Source organism: Pezoporus flaviventris, unplaced genomic scaffold (genome assembly GCF_033815535.1).
Source record: "Pezoporus flaviventris isolate CSIRO_AGI_PZ_B2104156 unplaced genomic scaffold, CSIRO_AGI_Pfla_v1 ptg000031l, whole genome shotgun sequence".
In the NCBI taxonomy this organism is placed as follows: Eukaryota; Metazoa; Chordata; class Aves; order Psittaciformes; family Psittacidae; genus Pezoporus; species Pezoporus flaviventris.
The window spans coordinates 67399014-67419386 of record NW_026892579.1 but is presented as its reverse complement, the minus strand read 5'-3'; the positions used below and the strand labels follow the sequence as shown (position 1 = coordinate 67419386).

The following is a 20373-nucleotide window of genomic DNA, read 5'->3' as shown; positions in this document are numbered from 1 at the left end:
CTCTGGAGCCAGGCTGAGAGAGCTGGGCTGGGGCAGCCTGGAGAAGAGAAGGCTCTTGAAGGGGAGACCTGAGAGCAGCTCCAGTGCCTAAAGGGGCTGCAGGAAAGCTGGAGAGGGGCTTGGGACAAGGGATGTAGGGACAGGCCAAGGGGAATGGCTTGAACCTGACAGAGGGGAGACTGAGATGAGCTCTCAGGCAGAAGCTCTTCCCTGTGAGGGTACTGAGGCGCTGGCACAGGGTGCCCAGAGAAGCTGTGGCTGCCCCATCCCTGGCAGTGTTCAAGGGCAGGTTGGACACAGGGGCTTGGAGCAAGCTGCTCTAGTGGAAGGGGTCCCTGCCTCTGGTAGGGGGTTGGAGCTGGAGGAGCTTTAAGGTCCTTTCAACACAAACCGGTCTGCGGTTCTGTGTCCTCCCACGCCACCTCCAAAGCTTTAACATGGCTGATTGTGTTTAAAGTTCTAATTTGGCATCTCTAAAATAATATCACCTAACAGACTAGGGGAAAAAGATACCTAAGAGGAAGCTCTGTAAATGTTTTTTTCGTAAAATCCTTACTATTCCATTATTCCATCAATGTTGTTTGTAAAACCCGGAGATAATCCCAAATTACCTCTATAACAACCTTCAGCCTTGGGACAGCACTGCTTGAACAATGATCTCCCATGAAGTGGTTGCAAATTGTGTGTTACGAGTAATAACCGTAACTTTATATATGTTTGAGCTGTTCATTTTACACACTTTGCCCTTAATGTGGGACTGACAGTAGCTCACATAGGTGGTTTTCCACACAAGAATAGGTGGCATCTACGTGTTGTTCGGCCCTCAGTATCTCACTATGGTGAGTATTTGCTCATTTATGATGCAGGGTATTGACCAAAAACCTTGTTCTGTATTTCAAAGAGACCACCTGCAGATGAATCTGTCAGGGACTGATACCTTGACAATGCACAGGGCCCTCGAGTGTTTCTCCAAAGGTAAAATGGGAAAAAAACATCTAAAAAATAAAGCAGTTAAAAACCCCTCAGACTTAAACACCAAAGGTTGTACAAAGGTGTTCAGTGCAGTCTGTGTTCCTGCACAGGGACGTGAATTGGGCACAAAGACCGCACAAGCACATGGACTCAAACATGGGTCATGCACATGGATTTTTACAGAAGAGATTCAGAGCAGCCCTGTGGAGAAGGACTTGGGGGTGTTGGTCAGTGAGAAAATGAACATGAGCCGGCTTCAGTGTGCGCTCACAGCCCAGAAAGCAACCGTATCCTGGGCTGCATCCAAAGGAGCGTGACCAGCAGGTCGAAGGAGGTGATCCTGCCCCTCTGCTCTGCTCTGGTGAGACCTCACTTGGAGCATTGTGTGCAGTTCTGGTGTCCTCAACATAAAAAGGACATGGAACTGTTGGAACAAGTCCAGAGGAGGCCACAAGGATGATCAGGGGTTGGAGCACCTCCTGTATGAAGATGGGCTGAGAAGGTTGGGGCTGTTCAGCCTGGAGAAGCTGTGTGGAGACCTCAGAGCAGCTTCCAGTATCTGAAGGGGCCTATAGGGATGCTGGGGAGGGACTCTTCATTAGGGACTGTAGTGATAGGACAAGGGGTAACGGGTTCAAACTTAAACAGGGGAAGTTTAGATTGGATCTAAGGAGGAAGTTCTTTCCTGTTAGGGTGGTGAGGCACTGGAATGGGTTGCCCAGGGAGGTTGTGAATGCTCCATCCCTGGTGGTGTTCAAGGCCAGGTTGGACAGAGCCTTGGGTGAGATGGTTTAGTGTGAGGTGTCCCTGCCCATGGCAGGGGGGTTGGAACTGGATGATCTTAAGGTCCTTTCCAACCCTAACTAATCTATGATTCTATGACCCACAGAGCTGCCAGCTCTCATCCTGAGGGCAGTGTGTCCTTCACATGAGCCTGGGATACACCTGGGAAACTCTATTTAAAAGGTAAATTTATCAGACAAAACAGTCACCAGAGCTTGCTGAAAATCTGCTTTTTGGGTTGATCTTCCACTGGGGGCTGCCTGAAAGTCTTTGCGTGCTACTCTAAGGCTCTGAGAATTAGCGTGGGTCATACTGTATCCACGTGTCTCTTAACCACAGATTCATGCTGTTCTAATTTAAAGCTTCATTACAGATCGCCTGCAGGCAAACTGAAAACAAACAATTTCTAATGTCACAAGTCAGGACCATGGTTTGGGTTGTAGAAATAGTTTCCACTTAACTGTGGCCATTAGTGCTTCCCTTTGTCCCTTAGTGGCAGCTCTTCGTTTTTACTGGCTGCCTTTAAAAAACCACAAACATATGATTCTGCAGTTCTCCTTTTCAATGTGTCTCATTGGCTAGCGTTTATTTTGTTTTTTTCTAGCTTTGATTCTTTCCTAAACTTCCTGCTTTAGCAGCAACGTTTCAGCAAAACTAAGCTGGCACCTGAAATTACAGTGAGCACAGGCAGGTGAGTATATATACAATGAATACCTGTTCTGAAACCGGTGTTTGAACCAAATACAGTTCATGTTGGATGGGGAAACCTAGTGACCTAGTGTGTGTCAAACATATTGTTCTAATGCCACTGTGTGACAAAGACACAGAATGTCTTAGGAAACACGGAATGTATTGAGCTGCATGGGAGGGGAGGTATGTGGAGATGTATGGAAGAGTGTTATGGATAACTGCTTTCCAGCCAGGAGGGGCCGAAGGGGGATGGCACGAAGCTCCTGGAGCTGTATGACAGGAGGGACAGACAGATTCTGGTCTCCTGTGTGGTGGGATCACAGAGCAGTGGAGTTGGGAATACACCTCTGGATATGCTCTCAAACCCTGGCTTGAGCAAGGTCGGATCCCAGACTGACCAGGATCACGTCCCCATGGGTTTTGAGTGTCTCCACAGCTGGAGACCGCACATTCTGATCCAGTCTTACCAGCTCCAAACTGCCCTGCTTCCATTTCAACCGGATGGCCCAGACCGCACTTCCCATCTGACCGACTGCGCTGCCGAGGGCTTACCGCCGCCGCCGATCCCCGCAACGGAGCGCAAGCCGAGGGACCCAACTCCGGTTCCTGCAAGCCGAGGGACCCGGCTCCGATCCCGATCCCCGTGCGAGAGGCAGGGAAGGCCGCCGCCCCGTTAACAGCGCGGAAGGCGGGCGCTGCCCGGCGGAAGGGGCGGAAGCGCGGCCCGGCCCCGCCTGAGCGGGGCGGCGATGGCGGCGGCGCCGGAGCTGCGGGAGGCGTTGGAGCAGCGGCTGCGGGACTTGGGCATCGCCACGGTCACCGCCGAGCACCCCGAGGTAGGGACCGCGTCAGGGCCGCTGCTCTGCCCCCTCCGAGCGCGCCTCTCTCGGCGTCCTCCGCATCTTTCTTAATTAGGGGAATACAGTTACACACACAAAGAGGGCAGAGCGAGCTGCAGGGCAGCTTTATGCTCTGTAGATGATTTGGCAGCATAATTAAGAATCGATACGGAATTTCTGACCTACTGGACTTGCAGCCATTGGCTTGGCAGAATGTTTTTTGGGGGGGCTGGGTTGATCCCTCTCTGCATTTCTGTTGCCCACATCCCCTTTTCCCCCTCCAGTTTCAGGAGCTGCAGCTCACCCACTTCTTCACTTAGAAGTTGAGGGCATCTAAAGCTTTCCAAAGTGTTTCTCACTCCCATTTAAAAGCACGCATGCCACGTCACCCCCGTCTGCCTGGAAAAGCCATGCTGTCTGCGCTGCCTGTCTGTATCTTTAAAGTGTAATTCTTGCTGTATACGAGACGGAAATGAATCAGGAAGTGAGCAGGAGAAGTATGTCACATTTTATTTGTGTTCTGTTAAAACTCCTTCATAAAAGGGTACAGTTTTTAGGCTGAGTGTAACATTCAGTCATTTTCTAAGTATTTAACAAAAGATACTGCCAGTACACAACCAAAAGTCTAACAGGATACAGTGTCTTACACTGCACTGATGGCATTTTCCAGGTGTTCACTGTTGAAGAAATGATGCCTCATGTCCAACACATGAAAGGAGGTCACAGTAAAAACCTTTTCCTTAAAGACAAGAAGAAGAAAGGCTTCTGGCTGGTGACTCTCCTGCACAACAGGCAGATCAATTTAACTGACCTCGCGAGAAAACTGGGCCTTGGAAGTGGGAACCTGAGGTTTGCTGATGAAAACTCCATGCTGGAAAAGCTGAAGGTGGGCCAGGGCTGTGCCACACCGTTGGCGCTCTTCTGTGACCAGGGGGAGGTGAGGCTGGTGCTGGACGCTGCCTTCCTGGAGGGTGGCCACGAGAAGCTGTATTTCCACCCAATGACAAACTGTGCAACCATGGGTTTGAGCCCTGATGACTTCTTGAGGTTTGTGAGATCGACAGGGCACGATCCCATCATCATACATTTTGATGAGGACACAAAGTAGATGAAGTTCACTTTTTTATGACGAGGCATAGGTTTTGTAAAGAAAAACTGGCAAAAGTCTCATTACAAATAAAACTGGAAAACCCAGGCTCAATCCTTTTTATTCTTTCAATTGTGTAAGTTTATAATCTGGTGAGAAAAAATTCTGTCTTTGGATCATTAGAAGTTGAACAGAATATTCTTAAAAAGACAAGACATGTTTGCAGTCCATCACTGAGTAACCAGAAAAGGTGGTACTTAAATAATGTTACAGTCTTTATTAACAGAACAGGTAAAACTGGAACTTCCCATGTGTGGTACTGGCCCTGAAGGGTTAAACTTAAAACACCATTAGGATCTAAGAAATTAAAGTTCCACAGTATTTGTCAGTACACACAGGACAGAGGTTTCTCTGCTGTGTACCTGTACCCACTCATCCTCTACTACACATTGCTTTCTTTTTAATTATTTTCACCTAGAAAGAAACAGTTTGCCTACACTACCAAAACCACATTTGATTGTCTATGTTTTTACCTGCATTTTCACTTTCACAGTATCCTCCCCCTTGGGAAGTTACCTTGTGCTTGCCCCATGAGCACAGACATGCACCTTTCTCATTTCTAGAGCTTCTCAGCAATTGGGATGCAAACCCCAGTACCAGCCTCCCTAATGGATGAGCTCGAAGGAGTAACGTTACTGTGGGTTCCTGATCTGTGTTGGTGATGCTTGGGAGGAAAGTTAATACAATCGGGAGCCGTACCAATGTTTGTGTGTGGTTTTGTTGTGTCTGTGCTCCAGTGTACTTTAACCAGCACCTACAGAAGTGGAGAGAAGGATACAACAAGGGGCTGTACTTGAGCTTCTCCCATCGGGAGAAGGACACTGCCTTCTACTGACAAACATCCACACGTCCCTAGAGATAGAGGGGAGGCTGATTTGGCTTTCAGTAGGTAATACTTTGTACAGAGAAACATCTGCTGCCCTACGACCAGTACACACTCAACACGCAATCTCTCAATTCCTTCTCCTCCTCTCTTGCCTAAATGAATAAACCCCCTTCAAACAGAATGTGTGTTGAAGACAGAAGCAGCAAGAAATTCCATGAAGTCCAGTAAACGTGCTGTGGCAACAGGTACCCTTCCAAAACCCAGAGAGAGGGGAGCAGTGAAAGCAAGGGACACAACGTAAAGATGATGAGGAAAAGGGCTTCTGAACGCAGCCTAACGAAAATGTCGTGTACAAGCAGTAACACCAACGAACCGGAGACAGAACAGAACACAGACGGATGAAGAAAAACCCCATTAAAGACCTCATGATCTTGGATGACTATTTGCTACTGCATCACTCTAAAGGATGCCGCATTTTTTCCTACATTTTTTCTTATTAAGAAAGTGAAACTTTAAATTCCACCGAGTGATCAATTAAGAAAAAGCATCTTCCAGGGCAAAGCAAGTCACTGCACAAACAGCCTTACCACTGTGTCCTTCAAATCCTCCAAAGGATCTGATAGCCTGTTCTCAGAGCCATGCCCTTGAACTGCTGTCTCGTAAATGTTCTGTTTTTAAATTCTCCCCTCCACATTCCAAAGACACAAACCAACCCCATCTGTCACTGCAGTCATCTCAAGTGGGAAAGAGGTGACCTAAAAATGTTGATGCTGTAGGAAGAGCCACTAGAATGATGTCCAGATACATGTAGTTTTATATGTGTTGTTAAGGGACTGAAAGGAACATGTGGATGCTGTCTTATGTGTCTTTAAAAGTAGAATTTACTTTACCCTCTGTCTGTCACTCAGTCCCCTTCCCTTTAAGGTTTCTTTGTGGTACCCCAGAATACTTTATAGCTTAAACCCCAAATGATATTTGACTTGTCAAGGTTTTTATACCCAGAAAGCTTTAAATGTGAAAAGTTGTTTTAAAGTCATGTGCACACAGCACTTTACTGTGCTTCATGGATCTCCAGCTCTGTACTGCCTAAAATTTAACTACCTTTGTCCTCAGGAGAGGCTCTGAGACTTCTCTCAGCAGAAGTAACAACCAGGCAAAATCAAAGCTTTAAATGCTACATTTGGCAAATCTAGAATGGTTTCTTTTTGCATTTACTTCTGAAATTAGTGCCTTTTTTATTTAAATAATATGAAAATAGTGTCTAGTGAGCAGCCACACACAGAGAAACAACACAAACACTGTCCAGGAAAGATTCTGCGCCAGCAGTGAGAAGAACTCACTGACCACAACTGAACACCAGCATCCTTCCAGCAACATCAGTCTCCAGAGAGAGTGTGTATAGATGTACACACAAAGTAAGAATTATTTGGTTTGGCATTTTAATAACATCATTAATAAATGTTTACAGTGGCAAACAATTAAAAAATCAGTATGTAAAGGAAATTACAGATTTAAATAAGAGCTTTTTGAATGTTGTTTCACACCTCGGTACATTCCTTTAAGGCAGTTTTATTAATATCAAAGCATTATTTACACACACATCATCATTAACTCCACAAATCATACATGAGCTGCTTCACTGGGGCTGCAGCATGTCTTGGGAATAGCCACAAGACGTGTTGGGAATGATACCAAATCCTCTGCGGACCCTCAGCAAAGTAAATCAAACTGACACATTGTACAGCACTACAACCTGTTTGTGATCCGGAACCAGCGGTGACACATCTGGCAGTGCTTGAGGGGGAAGCAGTGTCTGTACCCCTGTTGTACACACAGTGCCCAACGGCCGCCCTGGTCTTCCCCTGGGAGATGGTGTTTCAGAACACGTGAAGCAGCTCCCTAATTAAATTTACATGGTTATTGTATTTGAAGGGCACAGACTGGGAAGATTAAGAAGGAGAAAGAAAATAATTAGAACTCCTCAGAGCATAGAGAGCTTCCTGACAGCTCCCTTGCTCCAAGACGTCTGCAAAACAAAGCACTGCGAGAAGCAGATCCTGGTCTCTCAAACACCAGCGCGTCTCTGGTGCTGGGCTTGGCTAAGTCAGCAATCACAACCCCAAATCCCACGCTGTGGCCTCTGTGCTGATGCAGGTGAAGTGAGTAAAAACCCACTTCCACTGGCACAGACAGGCCTGAGCCAGGACTGGGGTGCAGGGGGAATTCTGCCCCCAGGCTCTGGCTGATTCTCTTGTATGAGTAAACTTTGTGTAGGTTACTGGATGGGGGGTTCATTTCTAACACCCATTATTGGTTAATGAGGAGTTGTAACCCTGGCTGTGATTGCACTGATGCTTTAGGGAGGTGTAACAACATGCAGAAAGCAAGTGTGGAAGTTGTGGTGGGTGATCCGGGACAACTTAATGAACACAGAAAAGAGCTGAACTAATAAATGAACCATCAGGAGATGCCTGTGGGCCAAAACTAACACAGCCACTCGTGGTGAGGGCAGGCTATGTGTGCCCAGCAGTACTGCTCACAGAGAAATGCCTACCACACAGGGCAATACACTCTTGCCCAGTGGGTCCTGGAGGATCTACCTGAACCCACCCAACTACTTGGATCCCATGAATACAACCAGCGTGGCTGTTACTGTGTGGCCTGGGATGCCCAAATCCCTCTCAAAACATCCTTGTACCAGTTACAATGTGGGGAACTGAGCTCCAGATTCCAGCTAAAGCAGCCAGCCACTGTGGAGCCGGACACCAGGAGCACTGCAGGCTTCAGATCCTCCTGGGATTGCAGCTCTGTGTGGATAGTCCACAAAACACCCCACACTCCTGCTGGAACCAGTGAAAAGCTTGGCACTGAGAGTGAGGGACCAGAACTGGATGCCAGTGTGAGCTGGTCACAATAAGCCAGTGATTTTAATGGAACACCAGAAATGTCTGCAGAGGAAGAATGGACATTCTATGGGTGTGGAGCTGTGCAATTGGTCCCGTTTTCTCTTAAGAAAAACAACTAAAAATGTTTAAGCCCTCCGGGAAAACAATCCCAGACTGAACCGAGTATTTCTGTTGTAAACCCAGAACATTCTGTGCAGAACTGGATCTTTTAGGGTATTTTATCATCAAAGGTAGCTCAGAAGGAAGTCGCTTTAAGGAAGAAAACCAAGAGAATTTCCTTTTAAAGCTTCTCCAACTTTCCTCTTTTTACCCTTTTTGACAAAATCTCAGTAAAATGAATTAAGTGCCAGGAGGCTTTTGAATTTGCTGAACTGCATCTTCTCTCCAGTGAAAACAATTCCATTCCAACTGTCCTTGACAGCCCGAAGCACTATAAGTGCTAAACCCTGCGAAAACACATCAGCTTACCTTCACTTAGGTGAGTGGAGATAGCTGGAGGTGAAGTCACCCGCATGCCTGTCAGAGGATGGGATGTGAGGAGGTTACACAGTTAACCCGTTAGAACTGGAGCATGGGTGTGCTTATGGGGTTTGTAGTCAAATACAACTACAGTAAACTCATTTTGGCTCTGCTTGTAAGCTCACATACACATCCTGTGAGCTCTCCCCACGGGCTTTCAAGACGACAAATATATGCAACCACTGAATGTATCAATAACATTCGTCGACTTTAATGTAAATCAATAATGAACAAAATGTATCTTGCTAGTAAAAGATAACCTTAAGGGGAACCGATTGTAAAATGCAGGTGATATTATTTACATTTCCTTTTTCTGCCATCAAGAGACCTCCTAAAGCCACCATCAGCTCATGTCGAAGGACAAACAAGTGGAAAAAAAGGAGTCAGTACACACACATCGTAAGACAGTTTGATCCTGGCAATGCCACTTGTTGAGAACAGCCTTGTAGTAAAAGAAAAGGCATAGAAAAATCATACCCGACAAGGTCCCGTCAGGAACATCTGAACATACACTCGCGGAGTAACGCGGGGGAATGTGAAGAACACAACTGACAAACCATCTCTGTATCAATACGATCATCCCATGGCTCCCACGTGTTCGTCACTGAACTCTGTCAGGTTTGTAAACATGGTTTTTTCCCTTGCAGAACGCAACAAAAATCAGCAGAAACGTTTTAAAGAGCAATTTCATGCAGATTACGCTAACCCAGTAAGGCAGTGAAGTGCCAGTAAGCGGGGAGGGGTTTGGAGCTGTATTTACAGTCAATTCCAACAAAATACTACAGCGGTTTAGGTGTACAGAAGAGAAACTGCTTGTTAGGGGGGTTTTTGGCTAATTATTAGCAGAAGCTTAAGCAAATCAGTGGCTAAATTCATAAACAGAAGAGGAAAGAAGTATTTTTATTTCTCCTTTTTTTTTTTCCCCTGGAGGAAATTCTTGAGACCTTAAAATCCTTGGTCCTTAGGGAGAGATGAGAACTGTCCTTTATTCAGTAGATCTTAACAGTGCAATGTGCAATAATTCCTAAGACCATCTACAAGTTTCCGGCAGCAGACTCCAGTAGAGCTCCTTGATTCAAGGAAGGAAGGAGGAAGGTAGGTAGGTTTTTATTTCTTGCCTGCTCTAGTCACGAAGAAGGTAAAAAATTTCCCTTAATTCTTATTACTGATTCCTACAGTCGCTGTCTTGTTACTTCAGATATAAAGGCTTCATACTGAGATACTGAAGGACACTTTTCTCTCTGCGTTCAGTTGCAAGGCGGAAAGAGAAAAGAACACAAGAAAAGCTTAAAAGTGGGGAAGGATAAAATACAGGAGTTAAGTCACTAACAGAACTAACAGCACTAACAGCATGCAGCAAAGGGGGTTTCATGGAGTCAAGAGGACAGGATGCCAAAGACAAGCTTTGTACAAAGGCAGTCTCCTTGTGCTACGGAACACTTTTTGTTCCGTTAAACTGTCCTTTTAGACATATCAGTCCCTTTCTAAGAACTGACTTCAACATTACTCCTTTCTTTAACCTTCTTCCTCAAGAAATATGACAAATAAAGTGTATGTCATTTTTACAGGCAGAAGGCTCATGGGATGATAGTCCCTTTCCTACACAGGCAAAACAACTGCTGGAAACCATCCTGCTCTGGCCTAACCAGTAAGCGAGACAGAAGCCAGTTAAGCAAGCAGCATTTACAACTGGTTAATGCAATGTGCACTTGTTCTCATAGGTAATGCTGTTAGTTTGTTGTAAATGAAATTAATCTCATTTACGTTTTGGGCAGGAAACTCACCACTTGGCCCACAGCTCAGGTAGTGGGTAATAGAATTAGGAGCTTTGTTGCTCCCTAGACCTGCTTTTTGAATTTCTGCTTTCTGGGATAGCTTCCACATCTGCAGAGAAAAGCATTTCACGTTATTCATTGTGTTGACCAGGACATGAAAATAAACCCCTCATGCATTAAAATACATTCTACTCATTAGTAGAGCAAAAGGATACACTTTAACATCTTCTTGGTTTGTTTGTAGAGGAAAGGACAGAGGAGAGGGATGGAAGAAACTCACTGGAAGTGCCTGCTCAACCACACTTGTTACAATTCATCCTAGCAGTCAGAATAACCAGGTACTGTTCTCAAAGCCACAATCAGATACGCTTCCCTTTCAGGTACACTAACCCTAAATGCCTGTATGAAAAGGAAATGAACGCAACCCAATGGAACCCAGGCTGACTGAACCCAGCAGAGCAAGGACTCATCTGTGTTCATCAGCTCTGCAAAACACAGAATTAACTTTGCATGCAACAGCTTGAACGTGCAAAATGCAGGACCTCAATTTACTACACACTGCAAGCAAAGCATCGAGCAAACCTTAACAGCAAGCACATCACTGAGCCTGAACAACACAGCCTCTTCTGGCCAGCAGCCACCTATTTAGTGTTTGTAATTACCATGCAAAGCCCTAAACTCTTTAGTTTTAAAGGCAGCAGGGACCAAGGAATGAGCAAGGGCACCATCTGCATGGCTAAGGAGTGGCAGCAGTTTGGTCTGAAAGGAACCTCACAGCTTCTCCCACTGTTTGAGCACAGACCACAAGAGACGTCCATGATGTTATCGTTAAGGAATAAAAAAGGAAGGAAAAATAACCCTTCTGTACAGAAAACATTTGCTTTCTCTCCTATATAATAAAGAAATGTTGATAATTTATCATTCAGAGACACTAAAAGCCCTAGCAGCGTGCGTCTGCTGCTGTGCTGAACACTGCAGAGCAAACCCAGGAGCACAGAAAGCTGGTACCCTCAGAGCTGAAATGCAGGTCATTAGAAGGTTATAAAGCATGCAAAATGGCACCTTGACCTGGGCAAGGTGAGACTAGAACTGCCATAGAGGATACGAGGCACTCATGTTCCAAGGCACTAACAGTTATTCTGAAGCCCTCTGGGTTTAAGAGAGCAGCTGTGTTAATGCTGCTCCCTCCCCCCAGTGGGGTAACGTAAAACACAGGCTAAAAGGCATTAAAAGGCATAGATATGCACTGCCAGGTTTGGTTTGTTTGGAAAGCTCAGTGCTAGGAAGAGAAATGAGATGCTTGAAACTGCAGTGCTGCATGGGCAGCGGCTGGAAACAGCATATCCAGTGCATGGACAGCAGCTTTACCTTCACTCTACTGGGGTGACCTCTACAACTTCTCTTTAGACCTTAGGCCTGCTCCTGACTACAGTCAGGGTTCAGTGCTGGAGGGTTTGCAATATATCTGGAGACAATGCTGGCGGGGTTTGTAGCTGTGACAGTCTAAGGACCTAAGCAGGACAAAGCTGGCAAACGAGGTAGTATCATGCACTAAAGCTTATCCGATGTCTCGGACAACAGCAGCTGATCTAAGGAGGAGATACTACCGTGAGCTGCAAACCTTGTTCTTATCCTAACAAGCAGCCTCACTACAAGACACAGGCTTGCAATCAGTTAAGCAGATGACACAGATACTGGCAGCACAGTGTGAGTGTATAATAAGTACTCTGAGAGCTCTATAATGCCTTAAATAACCCACAAAATGTGCTATGCTCACGTCGCTTCAGCACTGTTCACCTCAGAGCTAATTCCAACACAGAGAGAGATGAACAGAAACGAAGTCGAGTGACAGGGCCAGAGAGCAGCACACGCTGCTCCCGCTGCCTGTGAAATGCAGATGGTATTTCAGATTTGGGGTTGGGGTTTTTAACAGCGACACAATTCTAGAGGGAGCTCAGCAGTAACTGCCAGCTCGCTTGAGCAACACTTATCAGCCCTGTATCAAGGGACGCCTGCAGCCATGGGGAAGGATGGCTGCTGCACGTTGTGGAACAGTCATTTTATCCTGCACAAAATGTTCTGAAACATCCAAACTTCTGCCCTCCTTCCTTTTCCCCATCTTGGAATGGAGCTGGAGCTCTGGGGAGAGCTATCTCCCTGCTCTATTAACAACTCTCATGTTTGACATGGCGATTTTCTAGACTAAGATATGGGGTGTGTCTGCTGCTTTCCCTCAAAGAGCAGCGGATTTGCTCTCTCCCTAGTGAAAGACTCAAGAATTAAAGCTCCAGCAGTACCATGAGTGCCACAGAACCTCTGGCAAAAGAGATTTAAATGTAAAACTCAGAATATGGCCTTCATTATTTCCAGTATTGGAGATCTGAAGTACTTCTCCTCTACATACATTGGCATTCAGGTCTTTATAGCATACGTAATGTTCGCCTATGATATGATAACTGTTGGTAACTAGGGCCTCTGGCAAAAAAGGCCGTATCTGAAGCCTCATAAATGACAATTTAAGTATGATACCATTTTAAACTGTTATATATATATATTATAACATTATATATATATTGTTATATATTCACCATAGAGAGGTTTCAAGCCATTGCAGCCACAAGGGCACATGAAGCAATTCCTTTTCAGCATTTCTCTGTAGTTGGTCATTTGGGATTTAATGAGTTACTCGCTTCAGCATCCCCTATACTCACATAACTTTACAAGCAATGTCTCGGTGATTGTGTCTTTTATTTAGCTGTGTTAATGTAACAGCTATCCCTGTCACACATCTTCTTTTCTCTTGTATTAGTGTTACTTCTATTCAGAAGAAAAAATGAGCTTCCACCATGATCAATACAGGTTTTTATTACCACACATCACAAGGCGTCTCCTATAACTCCGTTATTTGACTCCTAATAAACCATACACTTCACCACATTTGTACACCAGGTGTGGAGAGACAAAGCATACAAAAGGGAAGAGGTGGAAAGGGTCATTTTTTCATTGCAAGTGCTGTGTATCATGTAAGTGTTTATCTCCTCCTCCTAAGATTTATTAGGATAATGAACGGTCTTTCCATTTATTGATGTGCAAGTAATTTAATAACTATGAGCAGTAATTCATGTTTATTGTGCAAGCTGGAGGCAATGAATTATGGCGCTGTAACTTGCTCCTCATGCGAAGTGCATTTATGCCAGGCCATGGCATCAATGAAAAGGGTAAGACACTGGAATCTCTCTAACCGCTTCTTTTCATTACTATCTCATTTACGTAACAAGAGGGGGGAGTATTTTTACTCCAAGTACCTCCTCAGTGTGTTACTGTTACGTCTGAGAAGTCCTGGGTTTGTACTGGAATTGCTCTTGGTGCCACTTGTGGCAGTGCAGCATGCGCCTGGTTTGACATGCATTCAGTAACATACAGGGAGAAACCAAAGTATCTGTGATGCGTGACAAATAAAACCGCTCGCATTATGAAGACTTTTCAAGGCATGCAAAATATATACAGTGCAATTAATGGTTCATGCAGACTTTGGTGAGGTTACAATTCCACATTCAGACATGCTGGAGTACACAACTGAGCTCTACCAACAGCCACCTGCAGATCTAACATGGGATTGTTCTGTCATTGGAGTGAAATCTCTTAAGTCCAGCGGACACTGAGCAGAACACCTATGTGTTGTGTGAGACTATATATATATTTAATAATACAACTTCCTTATCATACACAGCCATACTCGTACCACACAGTTTTGTTATCCTCAGAAACCAGCAGTGGGGATTCAGCCTCACTGGTGTTCACACACGGGGTAGGAACAAGTTCACCACTCAGAGCTGACCGTGGGTCACTGCGAGCAGGCTCCTGGGGAGCAGGAGGCTGTTCTGGATTCTTGGGCACTGATCTAAATGGTGACAGATTTGCCTGCTCAGTTGGTTTGGAAGTAGGCCTGTGAGGCAACCCACTTATATTACTGACTAATTCAGTGTTAAGGGATACAAATGGCTGAGCCACAGTGAGCGACCCTGTGCTGTCGTTACCAGAGGATTTATCATTAAACACACTTGAGCTTAGCAAAGTTCTCTCCCGAAAATTTGACCTTTCCATCCTGGAAGCCTTAGGAACATCAGAGTGACATCCCACAGCACGGGGTTTAACTGCAGTAGCTGCATCGCTCTGTGCAAAACAATCTACTCTGTAAGCCACACAGTGAACAAAAGGAGAGGGTAACTGGTGTGCTGAGTACTCACTAGAGGCCGATGGAACGCTCCTGTCGGCGGTGGCTGGCGCTGGATCCACTGATACAGGCTGCCTACTGTCCTTAGACAAGAAGTCATGAATGCTTGTCCTTCGGGTGGTGCCTTCTGCAGTGGAGATGACGCTGCTGGCACGAGGTAAGGTGGCGTAGGGATTGCAATCGCGGGCTTGGCGCTGGGAAACGCTCCCCTGGAGCTTTTCCTTCACGGATTTGGCCTTCCCTTGGGTGCCTCCTGTCAACTTCACCGGAGAGCTGGCGACGGTGGGATCGTCGCTTTTCCGAAGGCTCGGCCTCACCAGCTGCTCTGCCTTTAGGGATCGTCCATCTGAGAAGTCAATGGTGGCTTTGACACTCAGTGATCTCACGATGCCACAACCGGCAGACGGCTGCTTCCTCAGCTTCTCCTTCCCTGCCAGCTCCGAGGACTCGGATAAACTCCTCATCACTTCATCTAACAGATTCTCTTCGCTTGCTGATTTCATCTGTCACAAGGGTGAAACAGGAATTTATGCACTGGAATTCTCACCTTTGTGGACATAAATGGAGAACAACTAAAAGTACTTCAACTTCTCAGATCTAAAAGTAGCATTACGTGTTTATGGTACACATGACTGAGTCTTCTGTACAGCCTACAAGTACTCTGAAAACCAGACAGAGCACAAATATCTGGAGTTAGCTTCTCTAACACTGATTAACTCAGCAAATCATATGCTCAAAACTCCATCTTCTCACTCACTTGCCCTGTGCCATCACACACTGATACTTCCCAAACCATTTCATGTGGACTCATTGCAACTGACACTGATCATCCGGAGCTGAAAGCTCAAATTCCTTCATCACTCACATAACAAAGGCAAAAACCTCCCACAGCAACAGAAAGCACAGAACTTTGGGGCACCCACAGTGCCTCCATCTGGACCAGAGAGCTTCCCATTGTTTCTTGAAAGAGTCAATTTGGGAAGAATTCAGCTAAAAGCATTAAGGAAATACTCTGGCAGAAGACTGGAAAGAGACCTGAATCTCCCTGCAGCCTGAATGGTTTTGTGATGCTGTGAACGGGTCTGTGATACACGAACAGCAGTGGACGGATGACTCGGGGGTTTCTGCTGCTTCTGTTGCCAGAAGAGTATTGTCTAATGCTCAAATCCCAAAATCCTTGTCAGGGACTCCACAGGTGAGAGGTCATTGGAAGGATCTAGCAAAAATCCATGAACTCAGTTCCAGATCCAAGTCTGGAACCTCTGACTTACTTCCCCAATCGATTCAGATGTGAACGTGTGTTCTTCATTTTCAACTGTGGCATTAAAACCAGATGGATTCTGGTCCTCTCTCAGGGCAGGGCCTAGTCACAGTAACGGGCTTGCTTTATCCTACAGCTCTTCTGGCTTTTGGACATCTCTACTACTCAAGAACTGGTGAAGAAGCAATTGGAATACTAAGGGACTTTGGGCTTCTAACAAACTGCCACCAATTGAAAGAAACATTCTCTTTGCCTTATTCCTCTCAGATTTCAATGAGCTCCAAGCTCTTTATTTTTCTGCCTAGTTAAAAGATGAATCTGAAGCAGACAAGAGCCTCTCCTCAGGGAATGAAGTAAAGCATCATCCGCTTACTGCGGACAAGAGGTGAACGGGAAGTAAAGCTACTCTGAGTGTGTGGCCTTCACCTGAGCTCTGGTGAGTGCACCAGGTCTCAGTTTTGTGCAGAGATGGACTTTTCCTCCCTGATTCAGTAACCCAGAAAGAGTGAAGCTGCAAAACCCCAACTGATTTTGTGTGCAATACAGTGAGTGCAGTTTATCGGGATGCAGTCCACACCACTCCTTAATGTAGATGTAGACGCAGCCAGTAACTCCACACAGTTTACAGCCACTCTACTCACTCCATTAAACTAACCTCGCTGGAGGAACTCTTGTTGCTCTCTTCCAGAAACTGCTGCAGGGTCACGACTTCACTGCCAGGGGAACCCGTCCTGAGGTGCCTGCCACGAGCATCCAGCATCTCGGGCGTTCTCTGCTGCAGCACAGGACTAGACCTCGTGTGACCCCTCAGGTACTGAATGGGGCTGCTGCTGCTGCTGGACCACGCTTCGTGCTCGTGCAGCAGGCTGAACTCCCCGCTGCTGTGGCTCTGGGGCCTGCTCTGATTGTGAATTGCACCTGCTTTGGGGCAAACGGCATTCAGTGATTCCATAGGAATATATGGGAGCTGTTGAACAGTACAACCAAACTCACATCTGGAACAGTATCAGATTCAGTTAACAAACTCCACTTAAAATACTAAATCCAGCTTAAAATACTAAGGCCAGTTGTCCTTTCTTACTCAAACCAAGCAGATTAACACAACTGCACTCCCCTGACTTACCTCTTACAGCCCTTTAAACATCATCGGGGTTTCTGAATACAACCCCAACCTCTCACTTATAATCTGGGCCTCCACCTATGTAACATCATATTCCAGGGGGCTAAAGAGGAGCCCCCTTCTTATTCAGCATCGCTGTGAGGCACATGCTCTACTGTATCAGTAATGAGTTTTACATTAAATGAAATACAAAGCATGGAATGGACAGAAAATGTTCTCTTAAACACAGCTCTTCAATGAGGACAATTTAGGAATGCTGCTTCTCCCACAGCTTCTGCTGTTACTTCTAGTTTCTGACAACTGTGGCCTAAAGGAAGCACACGGCATTCAATGCAAGATGAATTGCACAGCACCAATTCTTTTTATTGCTCAGTAATTGTGAATTGCTTCAAAAATACTGATGAATCATCAAGTATTTCCTATGCCGTGTTATTCCCAAGGAGTGAAATTAACTTTGGAGTACAAGTTTTCCAATGCTGTACAGAAAACAGGGCGAGGGGAACCCCGAAGACTCATGGAACAGACACAAATTAAACTAATAAAACCAGGAAGCTAATAAAACTAATCCAAATCTCAAGCTGGCCTTCACCTCTGAGCTTCCAATCTGATACTGTTTAATAAATGCAAACCACCAGTATTAAACAAAGTCTTGAGTTGGCAGCATTCTAGTCTAGTACGTCCAATGGTCTCCAGCTAGAGATTATTATTCCCATTATAACCAAAAATGTCTCAGGACTCGTGATCTATGAAATTTATAAATCCAGGGATGTTATCCATCCTTTAGAAACAAACACAGATGACGACAGGCTGGTATTTCAGCCGCTGTTTTGTCCAGTTTGTGTGTTACACACAGAGCTTTACAGCAGTAGGATGCTAGGATTAAAAAAAAACATAATGGGGCAATTCTTTGCTTCCAAATGAGCCATTTTAAAGGAATTTGGGGGAGTTCTTATTTTGTAACCTGCTTCCTTGGGTTAGGTTTGGTTTACAATGGTTTGTAACTTATGCACTAATATCACCCCTTTAATATTTACAAAAACCGTGAGTTATATTAAGTATCCTTTCCTAATTTGAGGAATAAAGGCTATAAAACACCTAAACAAAATCAATCTGTGGTGCTTAGTGCGAATTCTTCTATTTTTTACTTATGTTAACCTATAATAGATGATCTTACAGAGAAAACAATGGACATGAAGCACGTATGTGAATTCACCTACAGCATACCTTTGACTTCATGGAGCGAAGCATTGTTATTGCTATTGCTAGTGGATGTTCTGCCACTATCAAGGCTGGCTGGTCTGGAAGCTAAATGGGAAATGAGGAGACACGATGAGGAACCAAGTTTTAGCGGGCAGCACGGCACCTCCACATTCTGCTCACAGAATGCTCAGAGGCAGGATCATGCACTACTGCACAGGCTGAGCATGCCCATTGCCAACAAAGTGGTTTCTTACACATCAGAAAGCGAAGGGATTTCCAGGCAGCCCAAGAGGACACTTTAGGAAAGGGCACTACAGGAATAGTAAAGGTACAAGGGAGAGGAAAAGAGAAATAGAGAAACAGAGTGCATGTTTAGAGTTGAACCAGGCTGGTTAGTGGGAAACCAGGGGGTGCAGGTGAAGGGCGTGCAGCAAGCGGCTGGTGAGCAGGTCACTTACAACAGATTTGACAAGGAACCTTGCACAGAGTTGAAATGCCACCGACAGGAGGAGCAAGAGCATCTGCACAGATAACGGCCTGCACTCCTATGCAACACAAGGAAACGCGCTGTTACTGTCCCCAGAAAGGTCTGTGCTCCTGCTCATTTTCAGTAGTAAAGCTTCACTGCTACATACTCTATCGCAGCTTTCACTTCAAGCGTGGCTTGAAGGAAATGGCTGTATGAAATACATGGCAAATTTAGGTTTCACCGAAGGAGAAACGTTTGAATAATCAGGCCAGATTCAGATTTGCGTTTAAAACGGCTTTTAGGATGGAAATCATAACTTCTTTGCTTTTACTATTAACTCCAAATGAATTCTTAAAGGGAAAATGTTTTGATCCTGTTCAGATGCACTTCATAGATACTTTCTACGAGATAGAATATCTACAGAATATCTGATGTAGTAGTTAAGAAAGAAAAGAACAATCTGAAGAAATGAGACTACACATTCAAGAGAGGCAAATCACAGAAAGCATGCTCACTTCTAACCATGCCATTCACTCTTCCTTGCAAAGTTGGTTAACATTCACATACATAATGTATCCTTAATTCAGCTAGTTAAAGTTCACCTCTTACCATGAACTCTCGATCCTGTACTAGAATCATCACTAATACCTTGTGGACTTACATCTTCATAGGATGTGGTATCTATACACAGAGACATAAAAGAAGATGTAAAATGAAATGATTATTGAAATATGTAAAACATACTGAGGCATTTTTCAAACCGATCCAGTTTTACTTAGGTAACACGCTGTAGGAAAACCCCACCAACACTTTATATAACTACAGTTATTAAACCTATGCCGCATCTTGGCACTGCAACTCAATTTACTGAAGTTGCTTTCTGTGGAATAACTTAAAATAGAAGTAAACCCAGTATGGACACGAAATTGCTGTTACACACAGTCACGTCACGGTGCAAAAAGCTTCTACCTATACCTTTATTATTTAGCAACTGCTTGGATCTGAAGCCTGCAGAAGAGTTGACAGCTGCAAAGTTGATAGCTGTAGTAGAGAAGGCCATAGCTCCCAACTCCTTCCTCCTTTTACCCGCAGATATATCATCAGGACCCTCCAGATGCTCAGAACTACCTGTCCATTGTCCTCCTGCTAGGACCATGGACTGCACCAGGTCATTCATGGCTGGGATGCAAATGAAAGCAAATGATCAGCGTGGTCAATGTATTCGCTTCTGGTCTTATTTTGTACTGCAAAACGCTGGACAGTTTTCTAAGCATTAAAGCACATTGAATACTGGAAGATACAAGCACAAGATCATCCGTGTTATGACATGCAATCAGCTCAATGAGTGGGGAGTGAGGTAAGGCAAGCGACTCCTTTCAGCTCAGTATGGGTCTTAAAACTGCTTTTATTACATATAATTGCCATGCTTGCGCTGCAGTATGCGTGTTAGAAGCTTTGATTCACTGTTTGCAATGAGAAAATGGAATGGAGAAGGATAAAATGGGCAAAGGTGTAATACAACATGATGTCAACAGTGATACGGGATCCTTGTACAGTGCAGGTTACTGCAGGGATACTGGATTTCACATCACAACAAATAAAAGGGTCTGGAAAAGATGACATCTGATGATA

The 20373-nt window shown here is 45.0% G+C and overlaps 2 protein-coding genes across 19 annotated transcripts in view; one reads left to right on the top strand and one right to left on the bottom strand.

Moving 5' to 3' along the window:
* The first annotated feature begins 3139 nt into the window (after positions 1-3139).
* Positions 3140-4674, top strand: LOC133273341 (prolyl-tRNA synthetase associated domain-containing protein 1-like). The gene is made up of 2 exons (XM_061461662.1): positions 3140-3281; positions 3955-4674. The coding sequence occupies exons 1-2, from the start codon at positions 3195-3197 to the stop codon at positions 4390-4392; spliced, it is 525 nt and encodes a 174-aa protein (XP_061317646.1). The 5' UTR covers positions 3140-3194; the 3' UTR covers positions 4393-4674.
* Positions 4675-8871: 4197 nt separating this feature from the next.
* CCDC88A (coiled-coil domain containing 88A) overlaps positions 8872-20373 on the bottom strand; it is an 82033-nt gene continuing 70531 nt past the window's right edge. For 4 of the 18 annotated variants that reach the window (XM_061461676.1, XM_061461681.1, XM_061461677.1 and 1 more), the window contains 7 exons: positions 19717-19920; positions 19351-19422; positions 18731-18817; positions 18527-18583; positions 18297-18377; positions 16608-16873; positions 13782-15194 (listed from right to left, as the gene is read on the bottom strand). In XM_061461676.1, coding sequence (XP_061317660.1) covers positions 14178-15194; positions 16608-16873; positions 18297-18377; positions 18527-18583; positions 18731-18817; positions 19351-19422; positions 19717-19920 — 1784 coding nt within the window. In that variant the 3' untranslated portion in view covers positions 13782-14177. Of the gene's footprint in view, positions 9924-10466; positions 10567-13781; positions 15195-16607; positions 16874-18296; positions 18378-18526; positions 18584-18730; positions 18818-19350; positions 19423-19716; positions 19921-20373 lie in introns of those variants that run through there. The other 14 variants (XM_061461692.1, XM_061461694.1, XM_061461693.1 and 11 more) reach the window with 11 other exon arrangements.